Source organism: Ciona robusta, chromosome 4 (genome assembly GCF_009617815.1).
Source record: "Ciona robusta chromosome 4, ASM961781v2".
Taxonomy (NCBI): Eukaryota; Metazoa; Chordata; class Ascidiacea; order Phlebobranchia; family Cionidae; genus Ciona; species Ciona robusta.
Window position 1 is genome coordinate 979,119 of NC_143238.1, and position 13,427 is coordinate 992,545.

The 13,427-nt window shown below is 35.8% G+C and overlaps 3 protein-coding genes across 4 annotated transcripts; 2 read left to right on the forward strand and 1 right to left on the reverse strand.

The window, feature by feature from the left end:
* Positions 1–141: 141 nt before the first annotated feature.
* LOC149736342 (uncharacterized) lies at positions 142–5,688 on the reverse strand. Its single transcript, XM_089876671.1, has 8 exons — positions 5,466–5,688; positions 4,799–4,951; positions 4,344–4,610; positions 3,822–3,973; positions 3,069–3,168; positions 2,720–2,819; positions 2,371–2,450; positions 142–2,081 (listed from the first exon to the last, which is right to left on the reverse strand). Exons 1-8 carry the CDS (start codon positions 5,527–5,529, stop codon positions 1,864–1,866), a joined length of 1,134 nt encoding a protein of 377 aa, XP_089732797.1. The 5' UTR covers positions 5,530–5,688; the 3' UTR covers positions 142–1,863.
* A 562-nt stretch (positions 5,689–6,250) lies between these two features.
* LOC149736343 (uncharacterized) lies at positions 6,251–8,536 on the forward strand. 2 transcript variants are annotated; one of them, XM_089876687.1, is made up of 6 exons: positions 6,251–6,541; positions 6,598–6,800; positions 6,890–6,939; positions 7,174–7,337; positions 7,639–7,735; positions 8,100–8,240. In XM_089876687.1, exons 1-5 carry the CDS (start codon positions 6,455–6,457, stop codon positions 7,714–7,716), a joined length of 582 nt encoding a protein of 193 aa, XP_089732813.1. In that variant the 5' UTR covers positions 6,251–6,454; the 3' UTR covers positions 7,717–7,735; positions 8,100–8,240. The 2 variants fall into 2 exon arrangements, with proteins under 2 accessions (XP_089732813.1, XP_089732812.1); XM_089876686.1 differs by lacking the exon at positions 7,639–7,735 and having other exon boundaries at positions 6,270–6,541; positions 8,100–8,536.
* A 51-nt stretch (positions 8,537–8,587) lies between these two features.
* Positions 8,588–13,424, forward strand: LOC149736344 (uncharacterized). The gene is made up of 14 exons (XM_089876681.1): positions 8,588–8,776; positions 8,885–9,120; positions 9,359–9,489; positions 9,708–9,843; positions 9,904–10,023; positions 10,203–10,405; positions 10,961–11,182; positions 11,410–11,458; positions 11,511–11,655; positions 11,713–11,802; positions 11,875–11,966; positions 12,062–12,259; positions 12,728–12,903; positions 12,961–13,424. Exons 1-14 carry the CDS (start codon positions 8,728–8,730, stop codon positions 13,274–13,276), a joined length of 2,163 nt encoding a protein of 720 aa, XP_089732807.1. The 5' UTR covers positions 8,588–8,727; the 3' UTR covers positions 13,277–13,424.
* Positions 13,425–13,427: the final 3 nt, after the last annotated feature.

The window sequence follows — 13,427 nt, forward strand, 5'->3', positions numbered from 1 at the left end:
ATTATGTGCTAAGGGTATTTCATGTTCTCCCACTCTACTATATTATCAAGATACGTGTCAGCTTTATTAAGTGAATGCAAGGCAATTACCAGGAACATATCAAAAAATAACAATACAATTTTTCAAGGTAACCGAATGTATATTACATTAATTAGGACGAACAGGAAGTTGGGATAATCTAGTAAATAGAATTAAGATGCAAATGATTCATGTTGCTCTGCTGTGCTTCTTTCTAGCTGTGGACCTATGTTACGGTGGTGTAATCAGATCACAGCGAGATGTCGAATCGGATGTGACAGGTCTTGAAATATACAATGAGCTGGTAAAGAAAGGGATTTTGTCAACTAGACCTGTTGAGAAGACGTTTCAACCTCGTGAATCGTATGGGCCTCAAGCATTACATAACGCTGCACTGGTCCAGTATTTGCTGTCAAACTCACTATTTTTTCAGTGACGACCGAACATTACCGAACCAATAAATCAAGACTGCTTATACTCAAGAGATTACTTACATACACAAAAGTATTTCGACTGCTTATATCCAACAATAAAATCACATAAAATTGACAGGGTATTTATTTGCATCATATTGACAAATTGCTTTTGACAAGATATTTTTTCCTATAACTGAAGTTATAAACCTGGTCTAAAAAGGGCATACCAATGAAAATCAAAGTTTGTTTATGAATATAGAAGGGCTCAAATGTGATGTAAAGATACGACCAAAGTTTCAAAAAAAGAAACAGCTTTCTGTGCGCTTCTAATAAAAAGGCCGATCAGCCAGTTGATAACATTGGTCCTTTACATGCCCTACTGCAGTTGAATCAGATATTTAAAATGAATAACTATGAGGTATAGTAAGGAAGATGGGAAACCTTCAGCACATAATATCCAAATATCCTGATCGTGTTTTAAACAATTAACAACTGTCTATAGGATTCGTGAAGAAACCTGTTTTATAATTCTTAAAATATTCTCTGACCATAATGTTAATGGTTTTGAAAGCAAAAAAGTTCCTACCGAGAAACTTTGCTGCAGTGTTAGGATCGACGAATCAAAGTCCCACGCAAGCATTTTAGTTTATTGCATTCATTCAAATGTACGATCAATTTGTTTGGACTTTAATTTTCTTTCTTACTTTGAAATGAATAGATTTCGCATTACAATAGTACAATATTACTGTGGGGTAAGATGGGATACTCTTAGCACCCAAATTCCATGTTTCCTATTCGTGTTTTCAACAATTAACTTTTTACTACCAAATTTAACAAGAAAAGAAAATGAAACCCCATTAAACCCCACCCTAATACTTAATTTAAAGGATTTTCGGAAAGTATTCAGAACATATAGGGGATATGTACATAAAATTACTTAGTCAGCGTAAGCTATATATCCAATAAACAAAGACAAAAACAATACAAAATTTCTTTCCGCAACAACTATACTGAAACTTAGTCAAAATAGTAAAAACTTCTTTCAAAGGGGTTTACATTGATATGTATACTGACATTAACGTACAATTTAAAATTGAAAATGTGCAACACGCATGCATTTACTCACGCAAGCCAGGTGCAGCAAGTGGTCACAGACGGAAAATCTAACACCTATATAATATAGTAAGGTAGGGAAAGACGGGACATTTTTAGCCCACATTATCTAAATATTCTTTTATCTTTAATAGTTAACAACGGTCTATGAGAGTCATGAGGTTGTTTGGTTTTATAATTCCTTGAATTTTCTTTGTTTGTATTCGAGAAAATATAATGAATTGGTGTCCAATCTCGCCCCACCCAACTGTATTATATATAGGTATTTTTAATCCATATATACATAATAATATTTTACCTGTCTCAAATGTTTATACTATTTTATAATGCTCATGTCAACACTGGTCAACAAAAGACCATCCCATGTGACACTTTGGAAAGTTTTGATCAACGGACTGATGAATGTAGAGTCAGATTTTTTACATTTGTCTGTATTTTTAAACCACCAGCCGTTTTCTAACTTGCCACACTCTCTGTTTGGTCCTCTGTTTTTTGTCGAAAACGCAAATCCGTCGAAATTTTCCATGAATTTATCTGTTTATCATATAAAATGAGTTGGCAATTTGAACTTTGTTAGTTTTAGCATGCCATGTGGTTTATGGAAAAAATATAAAATTTGTCGAAATGAGTGAGTCGAGTGTTAGGATTGGGTATGGGGGAAATTTATTATAGCTTTACAGTGCTTTCTATCGTTAAAAATTAGTGCCTAGGGGAATAGTCTTTAACTTAAGAGTACACACTAAGTACACGTCTATTTAGATTTGGTAGACGGCGTAACTAACGTGAAATCATAAATTAACGATATATTACGACAAATCTGTACTTTTCAAAGTAGGCGCGCCACAATTCCTGTAATCCTTCACCGTCAATTTGTAATCTTCTGGACCATCCACTTTGAATTCTCTAAAATGATGTTCAATTTTTTTTTAAATTATGCGGTTGTACTATTGTATACTGATGTGATTAGTATTATATGTATTAATTTCTACGATGCGACATCATACTAATTTCTGCGATGCGATTTTTTATGCTTCGGTTTGCTTGTCAGGCAGTTATAATTTAATATAGTTAAATGACTGCGTTTTTAATGATAAAAATATCCTATTTTGTCCTTTTTTTCGAAGTGTCCAATAAATTGCTCCATATAAATATATTTTCATTTCTGTTCTTACTTGTACTCCGAGCAATATACTTTTCCAGTGCTCTCCGTGAATTGAACTCGAAGTTTGTATTTATTTGATCCTTTGGTGGCTTGGTACAAATGAAAAAGACCTACAGAATAGAGACTTTAGATATTACAATATTAAATATATAGTAGAGTGGGGAAGATGGGATACCTTTTTATTCTATTTTCTCGTGCCATTTGGTAGTAAACACGCCACTCTCTTAGACCGCTGTTAATTGTTTAAAAACACGAACCGGATACTTGGATATTAAGTGCCAAATGTGTCTCATCTTCCCCCAGAGTACTATAATTAACATTCTATAGTATGTATATATTTATAAGAGTAGCTTTTTTACCAATCCAATATCCAGTTTTTGCATCACTTTGAAATCCGTATTCATAGCGACGAAAGTTCACGTCATTAAAAATATCGCCCGCTGTCCGTTTTAGAATAATCTGCAAATAAGTGTGTATGTCAAATCGAAAAAAAACATTAAGCGCTGCAAAAATATAAACATTGCTAAAAATATAGTAGGGTGGGGGAAGATGGGACACTTTTTTATTCTATTTTCTTGTCGCATTTAGTAGTAAACGAAAAATATTCAAAGAATTATGAAACCGTATCCTCACGACTCCCATAGACCGTTGTTATTTGTTTAAAACACGATCAGGGTATTAAAATAATATGTGCTCTAGGTGTCCCATCTTCCCCCACCCTACTATACCTACAAAGTAAAATTTTCCGAAATATAAATATTCTACAGGTGTCAAATGAACTCATTCACCCGTTTCTAAAACTGACTAAACTTTAACTACAACACGTGTGACAAAAATATAGTAGTTAGACACTACACTAGAAATTTAAAGCCTATTTATTCTTAGAATATATAGTAGGATAGGAGAAGATCCATTCTGTTTTCTCGTCCCATTTGGTATAGTAACCAAAGAACATTTAAAGAGTTATAAAACTTCTCTTCATTGTTTAAAACACGATCAGGCCTCTTAAATAATATGTACTAAAGTTGTCCCATCTTTCCCCAGCACGCTACTATACCTAAAGTAAAACCAATACACTGCATTATCATATTAGGAAACTATAAATGTCTTACCTGTCTTGGTGGACTTGTGTCGTAGCTACACAACGTGTCGGTGGCAATAATTGTTTCATTGTTTACACGTACACTAAGTGTTACCTCACTGAAGTATGGGTTTCCAGAATAAAATTGACTTGCATCACTGCATGATCTTAGGTAGTATGAATCTGAGGTGAAAGAAATATAGTTATTCAAAGAACTGGAGTTAAAAACTATAAACAAAAATTTCAATCGTAGGCGGAAACGAGGTGTACGCTGTTGTTGCTTCCCGCCATGCAAACATAAGCAAGTGTCAACTATTTAAACGATTTTTAATTAAAGTTTAAATTTCTAATTTGAAATACAAGATGGGATACCGTTAGTACTTAAATGTTATATTTCCTGATCGTGTCTTGAACAACACCCTTTTAGAGTCGCGGGTACGCTTATATAGTTCAGTAAATATTCTTTGTTTCTTACTAAATGGAACGAGAATTGAGAATGAACAGATGTCCCTGCTTACCATATCAACATTCCAGCATGCGGAGAAATTCTTACCTGTGTTAAATTTGGTGGTTATTGTAATCGTTCCAACTAAACCCATTGGCCATGGTATTGCTCCAGCATGTTTCTCTCTGAGCGAAAGCTTCACTTTAGCTCGAGATATCGATTGAACAGTAGCAATTACAACCGAAGTATTCTTCAGTTTAACCGTTGCTTCAACCATCACCGGTGGGTTTACGAAGCATGAAGGAAAAGTAACTTCGTGGTCAGTAGGCTGGGTTCCAGATAGATTTGGCAGCTTACTAGTAAAGCTGCTCACTTCTGTTAAGTATAAAAAAAATACTATAAAGTTTCTATTTATGTTTAATCAAATTCACCAAAGAAAAATATGCACAAAAACACAAATAAAACATAAAAAAAGCACAAAAACACAAATAAAACTTAAAATACTTAAAAATCCGGGGTCTATTAACGACCAACCGGGTCTATTAATGCAGCGTGAGTCTCACCTATTTGGCAAAACTGGTCGCCTGTTACGGGATTTTCATAACCATGAGGACATGTACAAGTGGGAACGCCAAGCTTGAGATTGCATTTCCCACCAAGTGGACATGGCGATGGGTTACAGCTTTTGGTGAGAGATGATACAGCCTCGATAATATCTGTAGGTACAGTCAATATTATAAATACCTCTTTGGCGGGGATAAGGATATAATTTTCAGCTTTATATATAGTAGGATAAGGAAAGATGGGACATCGTTTCATTATATTTCCTCGTCCCAAATGGTAGAAAACAAAGATAATTTAATAAATTATAAAGCGCATTCTTACGACTCCCATAGACTGTTGTTAATTGTTTAAAACATAATCACAATCTTTGGATAACATGTAGACGTTATGGGGTGTCCCATCTTACCCCACAGTATTATACAAACAATAAAAATCTAAAAAATACATATTTATATAAAGTCGTATGACAAGTAAGCAGGCACGAAGTGTATAAAACAAAACCCTGTCCTATAGACACGCAAATTAATTCGAATTTATACGTTATACGATGCGCCTTTGGGTGTATATGACGTTTTATTGCGTGAATAATCGTCTTTAATTTATACTTAATTAAATGTCTCAAATTCCAACAGTATTATAACAATAAGAAAAGCGTGCTTTACTTACCAAACTTTAAAGCTGCCACAACCAAACATATTGTTAGTACTTTTAGAAAAACTTTTGTAGCCATATTAATTCTTATTCACTTATATTATGATATCTGTGACAGAAAGCAACCTGTCTTGGTTAGTTTCCAACCACAAATAACAACTGCAGTACCACGCCTATTATTTTGACGTCTGTTTTTGTTGCTTGTCCCAACGGGTCAACAATGTTCATTCCAATTTATTCAGAATTTCATCCACCGTGTTCAGCGCACGTCGTTCGTACATAGTGGCTTCCGTATTTGTTTTGGAAAAATGTTAAACATGTTTGACAAACATGTACAAATGGTGGCAGTCACGCATACCCACCAACATTTCGTCATCAGTTTTAAATAATAACAAACTGCTTCTGTGTAGAAGCAAAATTATCACAAAGATATTGTTGCAACAATTATGCGCTGCTGGTAATATACAGTGGGGTGGGGGAAGATGGGACACTTTTAACTCTATTTTCTTGTCACGTTTAGTAGTAAACAAAGAACATACAAAAAAATTATAAAACCGTGTCATCACGACTCCCACAGACCATTGTTCATTGTTTAAAACACAATCAAGATATTTGGATACTATGTGCTAAATGTGTCCCATCTTACCCCACAGAGCACTATATGTATTATACAAATTTGAGTACAATATAGTTTTAGCAGGAAGGAAGCGGTTACTCCTAATAAAACCACGAGTACCGAATGTAGGTAATTCGAGTGTGGCGTTCAATTAACACTATAGGATCGTTTCCTTGCGATAAGAAAGATGGAAACAAACCTTGCTGGACGTCGAATGTCGCGCCTCGGACGAAACGTTTGACTCTGGTCAAAGCATTAGAGAAGTGTATATGGTCTTTTACAGAAAAAAAGTCACACACGTTTATAACTGACACTGCATTTACTTGTCGTCATAGTGTCTTGGAAGTAGTTACTACAAGTTTAAAAATTACATTATAAAATATAAACAATGAAGTGGAAAGCGTGTCCGACCAGCACCGTGCAATGTTCCTCTCCTAAAGTCGTACCAGCAAGAGATGATTTTAGTTCCTACATGGTATGCTGGTTGTTATGTTTTGTCGTAATCTTTATTAACTGATTTGTTTTATTTAGACTTCCACGGCAGAAAGTAATCAACCAAAATTACGAAGACGAAGAGTTTCATTGGTGCGTCTGAACATGTACGACCGATCATTAAGACGATCGGGATCAACCCAAAGTAGAAATAATAACAACATATCCAACCCTGCAGCACCTGGCAAGCGAACTACATTGGTTCGAACTTCCGCAATAAGAAAATCGAATTACCGCAAAAGGTTTGTAAACTTATTCTTATTACAATGGTATTTGCCAAATTGTGTGTACCATAACGACGAAAAATATTTATGTTGTTGGTTTATTTTAGGTTGCACCCAACGTCCACCGGTCAGCTAAGTTTACTTCTCAGTTCAACAGGTAAAGCGTGACATATGTAAACGAATAAATGTAACTTGTTTATCCTCGCATGGTGCAGCAACGGCATTTGTTACAACACAATTGTCTTGTTTCATAGACCTCGTGTACGTTGTGCGTTACCGCGTATGTAATTTAATTAGTGATTTTTCCTTCTCAACCACTGACCCAAATCGCCGTATATTCATGATATTTTTACCTCCTATAGGACTTATTTTTGGACGATTTACATTTCAGTTGGAATTACAGCATTTCGTGAGTTTTTGGCATCGGAATATAGCGAAAATAATCTAGATTTTTGGTTGGATTGTGAAAAATACAAAAATTGTGGTGAGGCAAAAATGCATACTGTTGCGGCACAAGTTGTGTCGACTTATTTGAAACCTGGTTCTGCACACGAGGTGAGTTAAATGCAATATAATTAGCAAACATGCTGTGGTTTAAAATTAGGCGTTAATATATTAATATACCAAATTAGTATTCCAATGAGAATCATAAAAGATTGTTTTTGTTTATTGCAAAATGTTTCAATATATAGTAGGGTGGGGGGAGATGGGACACCTTTTCATTTTGTTTTCTCTTTTCATTTGGTAGTAAACAAAGAACACTCAAAGAATTATGAAACCGTATCCTTACGACTTCCACAAACCGTTGTTAATTCTTTAAAACACGATCAGGTTATTTGGAAATTATGTGTTAAAGGTGTCCCATCTTCCCCCACCCTACTATATAATTGAACGTGTACAAGAGAAATGCCGACGTGTATGTGGACGTGTGTAACAACTGTTTAGTGAACCGTGTAAGATCCTGTAGTCTAGTACAGATTACAAGTTTACCGTATACGTTGATTGCTTGATCACTTGTAGCACTTTCTCCCTAAAGGATGAAAACGTTACACGCCGGCGGTCTTTAATTGGTCGTTGGCGTTTCTGCCAGGACAAATAAAAGTCTGGAACTATAAGTAGTACAGTGAGAAAAATATAATATTAGGAATTTAACGCCAGTTGTACACTACAATGAAGTGTATATGAACGGCGCGGTTTTAAGTATAGAGAAGTTACAAACCGGAATATATACGACACAGTCTATTAAACTTTATAGTATGAATTATTGCCTGCGTATTAGGAAATGAAATGAGTTTATTAACATATGGATTTACACAGGTAAACGTGAGTTACTCGTCAAGAAAATTTGCGGAGTTAAAGGCGGCGAGCTGTGAACGGGACGCATTTGATCATGTGCAAGAAAATGTGTTTAAACTTATGAGTCACGATTCGTTTTTAAGATTCCAGACAAAATATCCTGGTTTTATGTCTTATTTAGAAAGTGTTAGAAAAGTTATTCGTTCTTAATATTAAACTAATGCGTTTTCAAGTAATCCTCGCCTTTTAATGTGCTTTATTTAAATAGTATAGGGTGGGGTAAGATGGGACATGTTTTTAAATAGTTTTCCCGCCATATTTTGTAATAAACAAATAATACAGAAATAAAAAATAACCGCATTGTCACCACTCTTAAAAGAGTTATCAGTATCCCATCTTCCTCCACAGTATTATAACAACTGTTTCTTACACAACTAATAAAATTTGACTTTAATATATCTGTTTATTGCGGTTTGCTAAGGAAAAGGGCATACGAGGACACGAATACATAATGTCCAGTGAATCAAAGACAGAATTAGAAAAGTAAGAAGTGGTAAACACGTTGAGCGAGATAGGTAATCATTAACGTTATACAGGGATCGTTAAAGACTTCGAGCTCATATCTACATCGATTAAAACAGATTTAGGAATGGCCAAATTTATTACTTTGTTTCTTGTTGCTGTAGTTTTTGTAACAGGTGAGCTATATACCTGTGTAATATTGTGCTTTTATACGTTGCTGGTCTGTTTTTACGTTATGTTCTGGTTGGTCCATATTTATGTTCTGTTCTGATAAAATCACGCAGAAAAGTCGTCAGCTCAAAGCTCGTTCTTTGATGCACTGTTCAAGGCTGCAAGCCAAGATAAGGACCTGCAGGGGAGGATACCGCAAACTGGAGCTGCATTGGAAAACCTCTTAACAAGAAGTTGTTACGTTTGCCATGGAACGTCAATCAGTGCTGTGACGTCATCATGCTGGGAAACTGTGGACGAAGACCATACTCGGTTTGTGGAAATTCAGCAATGTTTTGGACAGTGTTCGGTACGTATTTAGGCACGACCTACTTAATAAGTATTGTATATAAGCTAGATGCAGGAACTGTTATTGTTTGTTATATAACTTTGTATTCGGCTGTGTCGTAATTTTAACACGATTTATACTTTAACATAAGGTCCAAAGTTCGTAATATTTTAACAGATTAACCCTTAGACACTGTTAAGTAATTTCCTGCATGTTGGCACTTTTATTCATCACTTTAAAGGTGCAAATTTAATCTCAGATCACAGTTCTAAATCACACATCAATCGGTCTCGTAGAATTCACCCGTAGGTGTGAGAGCAACTGCACTGCGTCGTGTTATCACACCGACCAAAACACAGACTTGTGCAAATATTGTTGTACTGGCGACAGGTAGGCAAAGCATACAAATAACTAAATTCAAAAAGTGCAAACAAGTGCACTGATTTATATTCGGACAAGAAAACACAAACACGCATTTTTACCATGGATTGTAGGGATACATATGTATATGGCGTTGAAATGCCTACGTTTTATTAACGCCAGTATTTTCCCTATACAGCTAAATGAGTAGTCAAAACGTTTTATTCCTTACCAATCATGTTTTGCAGATGTAATGGAATTGTACCAAATTACGTTCCGAAAGGTCCAGAAAGAATAGACCACGTGAGCAAGGATAATCTACAAACATGGTTGAGGGGTGTCTTGTCGAAACCCCGGCAACACGCGGCCAACCCGTCCAATAAAGTATGCGTTGGTTTCTATTTTTCCTTTGAATTAGTTTAAACATTTTTTTTTCATTAACAGCTTGCTACCCGAAAATTCATTAGGAACATGCTTGGAAACTTTGGGTTGGCTTCAGAAATGCAAGCTTTTACAATTTCCGAAACAATCCAAGAAGATAGGTCGCCATTCAACTTTCGCTCGGTGGGTATTTCTATAATATTTAAAGACAGAACGTTTTTCTTCTTGCTTGTTCTAGAGTATTAATGCGGTCTCGTAGATAGGTATTAAGGCCAGCGATACCAAGAATGAGCCAAGCTCAATCATAGAATTTACATATATACTTGGATCAGTATCAGCTCTACAAAAATGTTATTTTTCAGTATATCAGAACTGTTATGAAAGGCTTCAATATAGTGTCGGTGATCAAAGGAAGGCATTATGGAACTATTAATGATAAACTAATCGTGTTGATGGCTCACTATGATACACATCTAAGTTCAAGAGGTGTGAACGATAATGGATCAGGAGTTTCTGCTTTACTTGAAATTGCGAGACTACTTCTCCATCATACAACGTGTACGAGGTAAACTATGAAACAACATCTTTCATGTGTGTCTATTCGGTTACGACAAAGTTTGTAGAAATATAGTAGGGTGGCGGAAGATAGGACACCTTTCACACACAATAACCAAATATCCTGATCGTGTTTTAAACAATTAACAACGATCTGTGGAAGCCGTGAAGATAAAGTTTTATAAAAAATCGTTGGATGTTTGTTTATTACCAAATTGAAGGGAGAAAATAGATTGAAAAGGTGTCCCATCTCCCCCCACCCTACTATATGAAAGTAAACGGAAAATAAATGTGAAAAAAAATTGTTTTGAACACACGTAAAAGTACATATAGAAAGGTTCATACTTATCGTAAGATGTGATATAAAATGGTTGTCGTTAGCCCATAAGATCCCATATTTTTTAATCATATTTTTAACAATTAACAACGCTTTTAAATTCATGAGAATGCGGTTTTATAATTCTGTACATATGTTTTGGTTATTACCTAACTGGTCAATAAAAGAAAATGAAAACATGGGCCATCTTACCCCAACCTCGTGTATATAAATACGTCTATATTACAGAAACTACAGCGTCGTGTTGGTGTTCACGGATTTTAAAGAACAAGGTAGTTTTTTGGATGGTCTTGCCGGTACCGGGTATACAAACTGCTTTGTGGAAGAATTCAACCAACTAAGTGGTGCCGCACATTTTCTATGTGGGTGGCTTCTTCCTCACCTTCGTCGAACTGGATCACGTCTAATGTTTTCAGTTAATTTACATTCGTTACTGAATTTTGATTCAAGGTAAAATTCGTTAGTGAAGTTAAACGTGAAGGCCATAGACGTAAGTGGGCGACAGAGACTTTTAAAAAGAGCTGTGAAACTTTATCATAAAAATGTGAAACTTTATCAAAAATGTTTTTTAGGATTTTTTTTTAAATTAAACTTAAATTAATGACCTGCTTTTTATTAGATAGAAAATCTAAAATATGTTCCAATTATGGTATAGATAATAGAAATGTTTCTTTCAGAGCTTCGAGTCAATCTGGAGTTGCAAGATTTTCTTTTGAAAACGACAACGTATGTATGAAGAATATTTATATAGAAAAACACGAATGTTGATTATGTTTAGGCCAGAGTGGGTGACTGGATCCTTTCATCTTTTGCACAAGTTGAGGAAGACTCGCATTGGACGTCGAACTACTCGCTTGCTTTGCAGCAGATGTGGAAATCCGACCCATCTGTTCCAGGCCGATTCATGCAAGAGCAAATACCTGGCAAGTTTTATACGATTTTTGTGATTAGAAATTATTGAAGATTAAAATCGTTCTTAGCATCCCAGAGGTCCCGCATGCAACACGATGATTGTCTACCGTTTCTTCTTCTGCGCAACCCACTTCCATGCATCACTATTACAGACACTGGTGCGTTACATAATAAGGATGGAATTTGTTACGCCATTTGTAATGTGAAATTTGTTACTCCATTTGTAATAGGTCCTTTGAGAGGATACATGAGAAGATGCCACAACAACGACTGCGATGACGTATCACACGTAACTACACAAAATTTGGAATTTCTTGCAAAGGTGGGTTATGTGTTACTGTTTTGTATTTCTATTCATGCTGTAATCTGTGTTTAAAGTCGTAGTAACATAAACTTCAAAATTTATCATCGTTTCAGTCAACCAATGCTGTATGGAGAACTGTGGAAGAGATTTCTGAAAGTAACTGCTCCATGCCACCGAATCCAACTGTTTTAACGCCAACGACCATACGGCGAACATCAACAATAGTATCAGATACAATCGAAGATGCAGATGATCGAACTCTAACTCGGCGAGTCGAGACGTTAGAAACTTGTCAGAGCGCTCTCGTAAGGGTAAGTAAACATAACATTCAATTGTAAAAGGCCGAGTTTAGAAAATACTTTACAAATTTGCTTTTTTTGTTTTACTGGAAGCAAGTTATTTATCTCCACGTAACTATACCACGTGCTAGCTTAAGAATCATCTTTCCTAAAAAAGCACGAGCCCACAACGGTAGCAGCATCGAGTCAAGATCCCGCAATTTTCTAGTTAAGATGCGATCACTCTGAAGATTTCCTTTCCTATATATATTAGGGTGGAGAAGATGGGACACCTTTGGCACATAATATCGAAATATCCTGATCGTGTTTTTTTAAACAATTTGCAACAGTCTATGGAACTCGTGCGATTACGGTTTTATAATCCTGTGTTCTGTTCTTTGTTTACTACAAAAGTGTACAAGAAAATATAATGAAAGGGTGTCTCACCTTCCCCCACACTACTATAGTTTAAATTAATGTAATCCTCTTATGTATATGCAGAATCCTCCACTTACTGATAGGAGACGGAACTCCGTTGTTATCACTGCCGCTTGTAAATATGCCCGGGGTAGATTGGTGTTGTGTCGATCTCCTATATCAGGTGTATGGGCAAATCTAAGATCCAGTTCTGCTTGGATTCCAAAAAAAGCAAAACGTAGAAATACTCGCCGTTTGTGGTGAGTAGGTTATGTAATTCACGTATTCAACACTTCATTTAAATCGCTCTGTTTAAGGTTAAAAATAGACTTTGGACGCCTTGTCAACGTGACCGGCATCTCAGTACAAGGGGTTCCACGTAAGGGTTACGTTTCTCGTTTCATGCTTTCCTTTAGCAACAACGGAATAACTTGGCACTGGCACTTTCCTACTTTAGACTCGGATGATACAACTAGTAGTATCACCACTGAATTAGTTGGGAACAAAAACTGGAAAAATATAGCAAGGAATGACATTAGGCCAACTATTCAGGCTCGTTTTCTAAGAATCCATCCACGCAAATGGCATCGTCGCATCGCCATGCGGGTTGAAGCGTTTGGATGTGTTCTGTAAATACAATTTATGTGGTTCTGGAGCCTATAAGTAACTCGGTTATGTATAGTTTTACGTAACAATAATATGAAATAATATAACATTGTAGCCAACCTTTCTGTACACATTGTACCCGACAGTAAGAGTAAATCTGATGCGTGTTAAAGTGGTC

Bases quoted from the DNA above. Each gene is read 5' to 3' on its own strand.
- LOC149736342 (XM_089876671.1), bottom strand. From the start codon at position 5,529: ATGGCTACAAAAGTTTTTCTAAAAGTACTAACAATATGTTTGGTTGTG. The intron at 4,952-5,465 runs GTAAGTAAAGCA...CTGTACCTACAG, and splicing joins TGTGGCAGCTTTAAAGTTTG to ATATTATCGAGGCTGTATCA. The intron at 2,082-2,370 runs GTACAGATTTGT...TATGATAAACAG, and splicing joins TGGCGCGCCTACTTTGAAAA to ATAAATTCATGGAAAATTTC.
- LOC149736343 (XM_089876686.1), top strand. From the start codon at position 6,455: ATGAAGTGGAAAGCGTGTCCGACCAGCACCGTGCAATGTTCCTCTCCT. The intron at 6,940-7,173 runs GTAAAGCGTGAC...TTTACATTTCAG, and splicing joins TTTACTTCTCAGTTCAACAG to TTGGAATTACAGCATTTCGT. The intron at 7,338-8,099 runs GTGAGTTAAATG...GGATTTACACAG, and splicing joins AACCTGGTTCTGCACACGAG to GTAAACGTGAGTTACTCGTC.
- LOC149736344 (XM_089876681.1), top strand. From the start codon at position 8,728: ATGGCCAAATTTATTACTTTGTTTCTTGTTGCTGTAGTTTTTGTAACA. The intron at 9,844-9,903 runs GTATGCGTTGGT...TTTCATTAACAG, and splicing joins CGGCCAACCCGTCCAATAAA to CTTGCTACCCGAAAATTCAT. The intron at 12,904-12,960 runs GTGAGTAGGTTA...GCTCTGTTTAAG, and splicing joins AGAAATACTCGCCGTTTGTG to GTTAAAAATAGACTTTGGAC.